Source organism: Bombus flavifrons, chromosome 14 (genome assembly GCF_040668555.2).
Source record: "Bombus flavifrons isolate JBK064 chromosome 14, iyBomFlav1_principal, whole genome shotgun sequence".
Lineage (NCBI taxonomy): Eukaryota > Metazoa > Arthropoda > Insecta > Hymenoptera > Apidae > Bombus > Bombus flavifrons.
In genome coordinates this window covers 11352806-11366039 of record NC_138455.1, presented here as the reverse complement: position 1 = coordinate 11366039, position 13234 = coordinate 11352806, and the positions used below count along the sequence as shown (strand labels likewise).

Here is a 13234-nt window from a genome sequence, read left to right as displayed (position 1 = left end):
TAGTAGCTTAATCCATTATAATCCATTTTATCGTTTCTTTCAATTTTATATTTCTTACGTGTTGTTCTTGAATCGAGGATTATAGTTCCGTCAGTTTGTTCCATTTACGTGTTTGCTTTTATGCGAAAGTCATATAAAGCATATGAATTTCGTCAATGATATAAAAAGTTTTGGAAAAATTTGTGGTTTCCAGTGTTATGTTTCATCGCACAGATATAAAGTCAATACATGGTTTTTATTTAAACGAAGAATATCTTTTGCAAATTTCGTAAATGTTCTTAATAGAAAAGTACTCGTTTTATTCCTGCAAGTTTATGTTCTTTTTGCTGTTGGAATTCAACTGTGATGTAGTAACGTTGTAGCAGTAGAGTAGAACAAAATAAGAACAGTACAGAATGGAAAGTAACTGACCGCACACAAGCGAGCTTTTTTATTATCTCTTCCTTTTTTGTAGAGACCCCATTCGTTCATTAGACTCGAGCCGCTCGACGTTCACTGACCTAAGCTACACACTTCTAACTTCCTCCAAGTACCTTCTGTAGTCTTTAGTGTGTCGTTTGTTTCTTGTATAATGATATTTAATATTTCATAACGAATCACGTTGCATTTTGTTTCATGAAGTGTTTTCTGTTTTCAGTCTTCTTTCTTCCTTTTCTTTATAAGCTGAAAGCGTATTAAAACCATCGTGTAGAGAGAGTTAAATGAAAAACTTTGAAATTTAGGGCAAATTATAAAAGTCAATACACGATTATGAAAATAACGCCGTTTTACGCGACTTTCGGCTTACCGAAGAAAAAGAAGAGAATTTGTTGCTTGCGAGATAAGGTTTGCTAAGTAAGTAACAATGGAGGGTGGAAAAGCACGAAGGAAAATATGCATAGAATGATCCAAAGATTGGCGAGAGTGTAGAAATAGGAGCGTATAGGTTGTAGTGATTTAATGATTTTAATGACTCTGCGATTACGTCGGCAACAGTCACGGCGGGTTAACAGGCGATAAATAAAATGTAGACACGAGTAGTGGCAACATGCGACGCTATGTTTCTTTCTGCCATAATTTATTTCAATTTTCCTTTTCTTCTTTTTCTATCAACCGTCAGAATGCCGTACCTCTACGTTCAAACGATTACACAGATATGCTCCGTCTTTTTACGCTATTTAACCGTGTATCTTTTATATTGTAGATAGTACAAGCATAACACGTAATAATCAAATAAACGTGCGTAGAAGATGGAAATTTAAAGTAGGAGAATTGGGATAGGCAATGAAAAGAGCGCGTTTATGCTGTTAGATTCTTTAGGAAAACGTTAAAAGATTCGAAGCACATATAGTCGCGAATTGCGGTAAAGCCTGAACCGAGACATCGTGTAACTAGTGCCCGAGGCTGATGTTTCAGTACTGGCTGGGGGTCTCTTGGTTTGTCAAGTAATCCCACTCTTACCTTTTCTAGCCCCATCGTTTTCACCCGCTTTTGCCTCTCATCTTTCTTTCTTTTAAGAGCTTCCCGAGTCTCTGATATTTCTTGTTTTACTCTCATTACCTTTTTCTTCGTCGCCCATCGTAACTCTTTGTTACTGATTTGCGTGCTAATTAATTAAGAACTCTTCCAAGAAAGAGTGATTTCGAGGTGGCAAGAGAAAATATTCCTTCAAAGTTTGTTCATTTTTCACGATTTTCGACAGCGTAGCATGTCCCTAGATCGCGTCTATGTGCTTTTAAATATTAGAACGTTCTTCCTTTTTCTTCATTTACCTTTCCAATTACTTTTCTTCTCACTTATTTTATCATATTCTTTTCTTACTACGATTAATCATTTAATAGCAAAAAGGTGTATACCGATATTTTTGAGTGTCTCGTTATTGCGTAAACTTAACACGAGGCGGTACGTTCGCATTGGATATCTGATAGAATAATCGATGGGAGAGAAACAGGCGAATTTAGAGCGATACGCAAAGAGAATTTCGTAAAGGAATATATTGGTAAACGAATGTATGTATAATAGAAGGTTGGACGATCAAGTTGTTGGATTGTAACATTTTTGCAATTATTCGGCGCAAGTAACGGTGTACAAAAATCATGGTCGAAAACAGTGGCACCAACGTACGTGCTCTATCGTATTGTAACGTGCGAAATATATCCAGTTTACGTGAAACGTTGTACGCTGATATTCGCGATACAAGGTAAACTACACGTACTACTAATGGCTACTAACATATCACGCGTTGTACTTCCCTTGAATCGTATTTTAACGTAGGCTGAAAATCGTCAAATTCGTCGAAAGTACGAATTTAATAATATTTAGGTGTATCGTGGTGAGATGCTTGAACGCGATCGTTATTCCGTGTTTTGGATACAGCATAAAATATCGATGAAGTCGAGACACGGTTAAGCGCAAGTCGATTTTAGATGATTTTGAATCGTCGAGCGATCGATTACTCCGAACATTGCCAGTACTGTCCAGTGAGTGAACAATGGACATTACCTCTGATTAGGACATGCAACTGACACCGCGTACGTAACCTACTCTGTATTCGTGGAGGGCACAGAAGGTAGTACGTTGATGGTGATCCAAGGACCTGGTTCCATAATAGTATTAGCGGAACGGCAGTGCTCACGGTAGAACGCCTAGGAACCATGCAATCATTGGCACGCGAGAGTGCGTCCTGTTATTGCTAGTGATAAGGACTACAATCGAGGCACCAACCGACTACCGACCGGCTGGTTTTCAACCTTAAATCGGTCGAATAGACCTGTTTTGTGCTCGATGATGGAAGAACGTTTTCTGCGAGTATTATGTTTGCGTCATGATAGGAAACAACAACAGAAACGATTACGTTGAGCGCGTACTTACACGAGAAACGAACTTGCTTAGACTGACCGGAATTTACTTACCGTGGCAAATTGATAATACCCGAGTGTAGTAGCACGTACGTAGCGAGGCTGCTGAAACACGTACGCGCCAAGTTGATGTGATTTAGTCAGAGGAGCTATGGCCAATGGATTTCATTTTCCCAAGTCGGTACCTTCTCCTATGTTTCTACGTTTCGAATAATATCGCCGTTCTGCTTTTAGTTTGAACGTAATAAAAGCAATTTCTGCGGTGTGAAATAGCGCGCAAGCCGAGGGATTTCTACTCGTTTCTCTCGGGCGATTTTTCGTCGTCGTTGGACCGATGGGAATGTTGCTCGATCGATTGATAATCGTCGATAATCGCTCGCTCGTGTCGTTGCGAGTATCATCGGACTGCACACACGTGTTCGCATATATACTTATTTATGATCATGGAGACGTATGTATTCCAGACGGGTAAAAGGCGGGGTGGTAAATTTCAAGGCACACCCCTGAAACGTACCCAGTACACGTATGAAAGTGCAATAAAGAAAAGTGGCGTTCGTGCTCGGCTGAAACGCGCCGCCGTATACTCTTTCTCGACAATTTATTTTCGATCAGGGTGGCCATTGCTGATTAGCGCGACAATGCCAGCTTTGTTCAACGATTAACGACGTTTTATCCAATTCCTCCCATTCCGTGTACCCTCCTTGTTCCGATAATCGTACATTCGAATCCGGATAAGATTTAAAGGGCCATTTCCTCCGACTTACGAGACGGATCAACCGTATGCAACTCTTTTCATTAAATCTTAAGCACGAACTTTCACGGGCAAGAAATTCCGTCCTCTTATTACGCTATTATTTACGATAGCTTTCCATAAGAAAAATTGTCGCGGATGTCGGTTCGCTTCTTTCGTCGTAGTATTTTCTTCGAATCAAATATTCCACGTATTTGCGATATAAGAGATAGATAGATCGAAATAGAAAATCTATCGATCCATTCCGAAGCTTTTCTCCTTTCGACACTCTGATTAAGGCGGGATCGCTGAATATTTTCAGCTTTTATTCTGCTAGGATTCTGTTAGTACGAAACCCTGGATGTTTCGTAGCATAAGATGTTACGCGTGGTTTTTTCGTTCGATAATAAAACCGCCCGTTAGGGATATCTTTATCCCGAGAGGAAGTACATACTTTGTGCTCTTTACTCTAGCTCGGAAGAACGGAATTCTTCGGAGAGGTTTCTTCCTTCTACCGTTCTTAGGAGTATCACGGAAACCTACTACAGACTTGGTTCACGAGGTGTCCTACATTAAAGATGGTGTTGAGTTGTTTGCTCCACTTTTGGCTCTCACGTCCTTTTCCTCCTTTTCTTCGCCAACATTTTTCCTTGTATATCATTGCGCTCTGAAAATATTTTTCTCGATGTAGCTAAATACATATTACCGTCTTCTTTATCCTAATGTCAAATATTTCCCAATTATAGCACTTTAAATATCGTTTCTTTAATGCTTCGTAATTATTTCTTTCACAGTTTATAATTACATACTCGCGAAGGAAGAAAAATGACTGCGTTATTTCTTGGAAATATTAATTAGACTTGGGGAAAAGGAAGAAACGAAAGAGAAATGGAGTAATGTTCGGAAGCGTTGATTGGCGACTAATCGTAAAACAGGTCGGGAAAGCTCGGAGAAGCTCGGAAAATTGTGCTAAACTCATAGTCGGTAGCACGGCCGTTAGAGATGGGGAAGGATTAAAGGCTCTTCTTTCGAATTTCACGTCAGTCAGCTGTACGCCGAGATAATCCGGAGCGGTGTGTATTCGCGAGGCGCGTATAAAATAAAGATCCGTCGCTGTCGAGCTCTTTTCTCGTTTCCCGCTTAATAACGCTTAATAAACGGCAACCGATGTCACGCGAGACGTGCGCGCTTTCCTCTTTTCTCTTTCACCCGCTTCTGTTCCTTGCTTCCCCACTTTTATACGAGCAATGAAACGGATTAAGCTCTTTACGCTTGTGCCTGTGGCACGTGCGACAAGGGGAAAGACCGAACAAGCAAAGAAAGAGTGACAGAGTTCGCGCGTCGCGAATGTTTCCAACCCCTCTCGTAATTCAAGTTAGACTTTCTACATCGAAGGTTGCAATTTTGACATAGATGTTTCATGATTTCGAAATAAATAAAGGAAAGAGAGAGAGAGAGAGAGAGAGAGAGAGAGAGATTTCATAGGTTAAACACGGCTGGAAAATTGATTCTCTTGTTCGCGCAAACCGTATCGCGTTAATTACTTTAATTAATTGTGATCATACTGCTAGAGTAAGAAGGTAACGAAATTGATTCACGCGCAACTATCTCTCGCAACTTTCGACTTGGTAAGTTCTCGGGCGAAAAGTTCTTCTTTTAGTTCCGTCCGAGAAGCAGCAGCAGCAGCCGCCATTTATTCGAGTAGACTTTCTTCGACGATTAATTAACGTCGCGAGTAAGAAATAGACCAGGGATGCTAAACAGGGACAGTTTCATTATTATAAAGGAATTATGCTTTACCAATTGGCTTTTGCCTCGATAATCGATTTTCTGAATGCGAGCCACGCGTTTGCAAGTATATTCGGAGTAAATTCTGGAAACTACATGAAACTTTTGTTTCGCGTTTTTAATCTAAAGTCTCTACTTTGCGCAGTCGCTTCTGTTATCGGTTCGTTGTTGGAATGAATGGTTTATCGATTAATTTGCTCTTCTCGCACGTTGTACGTGAAAGCAAGTAATTTGCTTCTACGGCGATGTAATTATCGTTTATTTTGAGAGGCTTACTTCAATACTCCGGGGAAATATTCCTCGTTAAATTTATTTGGTGTATAACCTTTCAAGGTAGGAAGATATTTGACAACAAACCAAAGTACCAGGTGTTTCGCGCACGACTAAACCACAAGCCGTCAGTACGACCAATTAAACGAGGCTCTAATAATTTAACCACATGTCGTTGCCCTGCCCAGATTTAGCCGTGATAACGCTATAGCATTCGACCTCTTCTATGCAACCAACTCGGTGGCCACAGTGAGGGTGTCCGGTTGGTTGCCATTGGCCACCGATCCCAAGGGACATTTTATGCTAACGTTATGGCATACTAATAATAACTTGCTGTCACATTTTAGGAATCTTAATAATCATACGTGCTGGCTGACTCACGCGAAATTAGCGAACACGTAACACATTTTCGGACGCATAAAGTCGTGTCAAGATAAAAGTATAATTATTTGATAGAAGCGAAAGTATAATTACTTTGTAATATAGTTGTCGTTGTGTAACGCTTACTTTCACCCTAATAGTCTATATAGTTTTTTTTTCTGTCTTTGGATCTTAGTTTAGAATATCTTATTTGCTGGTTTTAGCCAGGACAACGAATTTCTATAGAAAAGATTTGAGCAATAAAATTGACGATCTTCTTTAAACGCATCGAAGGATTAATCAATTTGGTTTGCTTGACGAACAGTAAGACCTATGAATACTCTGTCGACATTGCCAAGCTTAGCGATAGTCCTTCAATAAGCGTCCATTCGATTAATCAGTGTCTCCTCGGGTCGATAGTACAGAATTGAGGAGATTAAAGTGATCCTCAAAATCGATGGTATTCTGCATAATACCGTAGACAAGATATAGCGTAGATCTAATTGCATTTTTGTGTCGCAGGATTTCGAGATTTTCACGGCCATTTATTGGCTTTGCATTGTCTCGTAGTTTTCATCGTTAACGTATTTGAAAATAATTTGAAAATAAATCGTCTGTTAACGTTCCTTTACGTTACAGCGTTGTGTATTATTTTCATCGCGGTCTAAAGTATCTTCAGAAATACGCGATAATTTTCACGTGTACAATGAGTGGAATTACTTAAAATTATGACCAAATAAATCAGTGTTTTATTATAAATGCACATTCATGTAAATGTTACAGAAGCTTTTATAGATTTCCAGTTTAAAAGTAAATTCGGGTACTTGAAACATGCATTAGAGAAGTTTTTGATTTAGTACGTAGTTCTTAGCTTGGTATTGCTTTCCAAAGAGTAATTTTTAGAAAATAATACCAATTTCCAAGACCCACCACGAGGAGGTGACTACGTCCGGGTCTCGTTCATAATTCAAATTTTCTCTAGAAATAGAATGCAGTAAAATAAAATAAATCACCTACTTAACATTTAATAGCTATTAGATTTCTTATTTACGTCCCTAAATTGATTCGATTAAATTCACGGTAAATGCGGAGGGGTCGATGTATAATTTTAGTAAATAATAATTGGCAAATTTATCGCGAGTGTGTCCAATCCTGTTTGTTATAACGTTTCGTTGGGTTAATTGTAAGGAAAATACATGTAGCGTGATACGGTCGAAATGTTAGTTAATTCGTTATTTTCATTTGCGTTCGTGGCTACTTTTTCGCTTATTTCTTTCGTGTTTCTATGGATATTCTGTTTCAGACATACGTTTCATCGGTGTGCACACTCAAAGAGCAGAGTGTTATTCTAGTAACGAGTACGTACATTCTTTTCTCTTGGTTTATGCGATAGCGACGCGTACGAAAACTATTTTATGGCATCCTAGCTGGATTCTTGTAGAATTCTGTAACTGTACATTTTCATACAGCACCCGTCTCTTTTCCTCCTTTTTTTCCCCCCATCTTTTTCCCTTTGCTCAAACGAATACCTACATCTGGTTGGAGTTTGGTAGGGTCCTGGTGCGGCTTTATATTTTGCTCTCTTCACGCGTGACGTCATCACCGGAATACGTGAGTCGCTTTACGAATGGCAGGACAACACGTAAAACCGTGGAAGCCGTGGAAACCGTGGCATCAACGAGCGTAACGAGAACTACCCTACTAAGCCACGAAGGGATTTCATTCCGAAAGGAAACGTCTAAGGGGAGATTTACCCAGTTACGAATAAATTTTTCGAGCCGACGGAAACCGGCATTTACTCTTTGCATTGACTTCGGGGAAATTCAATCTGGTATCGGTGAATTAATATTGTAAAGAGAAAAAGACAAGAGGAAGATACTATCCTAAAGAACGCTGTGTTCGCGACGATGGTTAGAGAACGATGATGAAACTTGTACAAGAGCTCGTTGAGAAATAAGGTAGATCGTATCTCTTTCCCCTGCTGCAGGATCAATCGAAGGTACGTGCTTAAAGCCGTGGGTTAGCTTGTATGGAAGTTGACGAACGAAGATAGAGGCGGGAAAACTTAAGAGAATGAATGGGTTTTAATATCGCGAGCTTTGCGAAACTAGGAAGTTGTAGTTGGACAGAAAATGCAGACTCGCTAAGCTTTACAGATTGTGGGTTCAAGACTCGGTCGAGTAAATCATGGCATCCTATGTCCGTCAGGTCGTACTTTAAGACATGCTAGGACGCAGCTGCCTCGTTACTCTGCCGGATCGTCCCGAGGGATTAGCGATACTTCAATAAACTCTACTACGTTCACCGCCATCGCTCCGACCAGTAGTCTATGACGTGTGTGCATAAGCAGAGAGGAGATGGTGTTTTTTTTTCTATTCCCTTTCACGGCGGTCATACGATTTCGCCTGATGTAGAGTATTTTAAATAGAATGTGTTTTAGAACAAAGAATACTTTTTAGCTAGCGCTAGGTTAGCACCGGGCTCTCGTTCGCTTGTTTACGTGTTTGCGACTGAACCAAACTTACGTTTTTCCTTGGGAATATTCGACGAAATATTCGAAGGACCCGAGAATTGTAAAATCGAACGTTCGTGCTCTATTCGCGCCCTTTGCCTGCAGACAAGAAAAAGCGTCGAAAGAAGAAGAGTCAAGTCTCGTGCTAAGTAGCGAAGACCGTGCATTCTACAAACGAAACTAATATTCAGCGTGCTAGGTTGATAAAAAAAGGCTGTATAGGAGAGAAAGAGAAAGAAGAAAGAAAGAGTGCAATTGGAAGACAATACCGAGCAGTTTCTGGAAAATCTTGAATAACTGCAGTTTCCTGTGCCGTGGGTTTATTGCATTGTTTTATTACTCAAACTCTGTATAGGTAAAAAGAGTCGGAATATTTGAAAGATCTTCGATCCTTGCTTTTTTTCTTCGTGACTTGAGTAGTCTACTGTAGTTCCACCTAATTTATGGTTTTAAAGTTAACTTGCTCTAAACTTACTCTGGTTAATGGTTTGTCTTTTCTGCCTTATCCTTTCATCTAGCAATTTTTCTCCCATATTTCGTTATGAGAGTAGCAAAGGAAATAAAACTAGTTTCATCGTTATCATATTCTCTTACACAGTTCTTGCATGTAATATCGTAAATTTATGTATTATGTACACGTGGGCACACTTACACAACGTAATTTTGACTATTATTTCGTCGAAATTCAAAGACCTCTGTCTTTTTTTAATCAAGGTCCGCTTGTTTGTAAGAATCGAAGCTTTCTATACATCTGTCTCTATTTGTTCACCTTGCACGATGTTTCCCGCTTTTCTTGTCTCTGGGGATCTACGTGGATTTAGTATGATTGACGGCGAGGATTAACCAAATTAACGTACACCACAGATTATTAAATTCTCCGAAGGTTTGGGAAATGTAGGAAAAAGCAAGATGGGGTCTCGCAGTTGGATGAAGTTTTTGGAAGTGTAAGAGTATAATGGAGGGCCGTGCGTGTAACGATCAACGTAGTCGATCGTTTCTTTTACAAAACTATCGCGAACGTTAATCGCGTGTTTTTCGTGAAAAGTTGTATCGATATTTCCTTTAACTGCGAAATTAGGATTCTGGGAATTTGGAAACAGAGAGCAGATAGTTGCTCAAAGCCAGGTAGATGTTTGACCTGCAGGCAGGTACGATCAACAGAACCCGCAGTTTACATAGGTGTGTAACATTAGCCGACTCTGAGTAAATATGCATGCTTGCAACACACCTGATTGAGTTACTCTATAAAGTCTAGATACTCGCATGACGTGTGTCAGTGTAGACGAAACTCTAAAGACTAAACATTGATTGTTCTCTATCTGGAAATTAAATCATGGTTACCGACGATTTCTTACTAACATTCGTCGTCGTTAATACTAACAAACAATCTATCGTTAGAACGATCAATGCATGTATATCGCCGTTGATTCATTTTCCTCTCACAAAACGTCAAACCACCTTCGAATTTAGACGTTTCGTTCGTTTCGTATTCCTCTTGTACGTTTCAACTCAACGAAAGCAACGGCATTTGACGTTGAATTGTTACGTACGCTTGGTAAACACAAGGTCGTTATCAACACTGAGAGCTAAGTCTCGTTAACCATTCCTAACAGGCGAATACGAAGCATCCTAGCATTGGATTTGATGCCTTGTTCGAGAATCTCTATTACCTACGTGATGTCTGGAGACATTTGCTAACCCGTGCGATACACAGTCAGATAACACGCGAACGAGAGGTTCGCTCGAAGGAATGGCGGAAGGACGTCGGGGGCAATGCTACCAAATGTTTCACAATGTACGCCGACCCATGTATGTACCAATTTAGTACGCACATACACGTTTATCTGCTTCTCTCGTTCGCGTCTTCTACTGCTACATTATTTATGATTAGACGTTTCTCATTATCGTCCTACTATTTCGGTGAATATATATCTCTCTCTCTCTCTCTCTTTCTTCCCTATTTTATCTGCCAAAGAACGCAATACCCGAATGCGAGATCGAATAACTCTATTAAAAATCGTTAATAGCTTAACGAAAATTTCTACTGCGAGGCGATCTGTATGTAGTTGTCTACATATATGTTCGTTAATGAATCGACGAATTCCATTTTTAACACAGAGGAATTTTATAAAAGATTCAAATCCATTTAAATTTCGTTTTACACGTTTCGATAGTCTTGTGCTATAATTTTACAACGCAGTACTTTATAATGTAATATTTTACAACGTTTGATTCTTTTTTCCACTCTGTCCAATACGAATTATTTCTTATTAGTTTCTTTGTACATTATCTAGTAAGATATTTTATTGTATATCGGAACTGGGATGCGATATCTTTCAATGATTGAAACGTAAGTTGCAAATACGAGGGGAACGTAGGATTACAGGATCACATAATACGCTGAGAGTTTATTAGGCGCCCTGCTGCGATCTTTATTAGTCTTCTCTATTTCCTTCATAAACGGAGCTGTGCGTGCACCGATATTTGAATTTGTGCACTATACGTATAGCTCGACAGGAACCCGCAGCGTACATCAAAGTTCAGACACCTAAAGCGTGTTCATTTCTCACTATGGAAGTTTGCGTCCGTGACAAGAAGAGCCATGGGTTCATTGTTAATCGCACGAATATGAACCGCAGGATTTTGTTTCGAGCGTTCGAATACGTAGAACGCTCTTATTTAATAAAAATATTTTCTTGTTAAAAATCTCGTAATTTTACTTGATTAACTCACGTGATCGTACAAAAAAAGAGGCAAACGTGATATTATCGTGATACATTAACGTGATATTTCCTACTCAGATTATACCGAGACTGTGAGATCGTGAGATCCGAAAGTTTTGATGTTATGCCTTATGGTACAATAAGGGAAACTGTAAGACACGAAGCTACTATTTTGGTTTATAAGTAGACTATGAGTGCACAGAGAATAGGTAAAAGCGAGGCCATTACTAAATCATGATGCTTTTATCCAACATCTTCGTCACTTGTGCGTTCCGGTTCTATTTTCCTTCTATTTGCTTCCTTCGCGCGTTCTTAGAGCCTCGCGTCTGTTATCCAGTAGCGAAGAAGTGGAAAAGGAGAAGGTGATAGTCGTATTCCTAGTCCTTCGAGGCAGCTTCTTTCTCGTAGCATTCTTCTTTGCGTTTTCCTTTTCTCGTGTATCGAGTTTCGTAGTATGTGCCACGCCGTAGACACGTTTACGTTCAATGTATCGATATCAGTTGCTCGTAGAATGAGGCGAGAGGGCAAAGAGGCCACCTCTATCTTTAGAATCAGGTCAGAGTGGATTGCAAAATTGAAATTGTTTGGCGCCGCGACGTTCTCGATTAGCTTCCAGTTAATCTAACTTTTATGCTTTCACGATCAATAACAATTTCCCGAACATCGGTATAATTCTTAATTTCGTTGATATATAAAACTTAGCGTGAACCTCGTTAACGGCCGAATAAAACTGTTATCTTAATGGAAATATTTCGTTTCCAAATATCAGTGGAGTAATAAATAGAAAATATAGCGAGTGCTCTAGCGAAAATACGTACTTTGAAATGCGAATGATTCGGTAGCCTGGTTCAATTATTCGGTTTAAAGCACGAAAAGTAAGTTAGACACGGAATAAAATGCTGTGGGAGCGTAGCTCGGATAATGGCTCCGTGGTAGTTTAGAGAAAAGCGATGGAAACTGCGAAAGTATGTTTTTCTTTTATTTCCGTTACGACGCGGTGACAGTGCAGCGGCAAAATAGCCGCCTTCGGCAATCGCACGATAAACACTAGCCCATTCTTCCTTCTCTTATCTCTTTCTTTTCTTCTGTTTCTTGCTTTCGTTTTTCCTTGTTCATTTGGCTTCTCCGCGAACGGAAGACCGGACAAAGTTGCAGTTTTTTGCCTGAAAGTACAGGATTCGAACAATAATGATTGAAATATTTGTTATTTCGTTTCGAATGTACGTTTCATCGATGGTAAATTAGAATTGCAAGGAAATTGGCTGGTATAATCAACAGGGGGGAAGAATTTGATGCATATTTCTAATTGATCGTGGAAACTTTTATTAAGGTTTTCCGGTAAAGAAATTAAAAAAGTTCCAATTTATGAAAGTCCCCGTTTCGATTTCATTATTGCGTTGGTCTTCCGCGATATTTGTTGTCAGAGGTATTCGCACCGACACAGAATTTTCAATGTGCCCGCCCCTTAGAAATTTTTATTAAACACGTAGGTCTCTCCATAGCAGAATCACTCAGACATTCCTCTCTTCTCCAAGTTCTCAAGTTTCGAGCTGTTCCTTATAGTCCTTTTATCGGAAAGCGCCCTCGCTGTCCTTACTCCGTAACTATCTCTCTTCCAGGAACGATATTCCTATTCTTTAAAGCAATGCGATGTCGGGTTGCTTGCTATCTCTAAACTCTATCGCGTCAAACAATCAAACCAATAACCGATGGCTACGTGACTTTGATCGCTAGCAATCGCTGGGCATCTGCGGAATCTCACCCGCGCTTTCACCGACTACACGTGGCCTAAATTTCTACCAGAAACTGTCTTCAAAGTAGAATAATAAAACTCAGTTACAGTTTCGCGATCCTGAAAACTGTGTAGTCGCTAAGAAACCCGTTTGTCTTTCAAATTCTTGCTTTATTCTTAGAAAATCTTGGTAACGTGTTAGATCTTAGTAATCTGTTTCCATTCTCTTCTTTTCGTTATATCAAGATTAATTTGATTCGATTGAAATTAATTAATTGAAAG

General features: G+C 39.6%; 1 protein-coding gene across 13 annotated transcripts in view; it reads left to right on the top strand.

Annotated features, from left to right (window-relative positions):
* Lar (tyrosine-protein phosphatase Lar) overlaps positions 1-13234 on the top strand; it is a 279097-nt gene that overhangs the window by 73091 nt on the left and 192772 nt on the right. For 7 of the 13 annotated variants that reach the window (XM_069127169.1, XM_069127168.1, XM_069127179.1 and 4 more), the window contains exon 3: positions 10111-10306. The exons of the other annotated variants lie outside the window; for them this stretch is intronic. In XM_069127169.1, the coding sequence (XP_068983270.1) occupies positions 10271-10306 (36 nt within the window). In that variant the 5' untranslated portion in view covers positions 10111-10270. The remainder of the gene's footprint in view (positions 1-10110; positions 10307-13234) is intronic. 13 annotated transcript variants of the gene reach the window in all.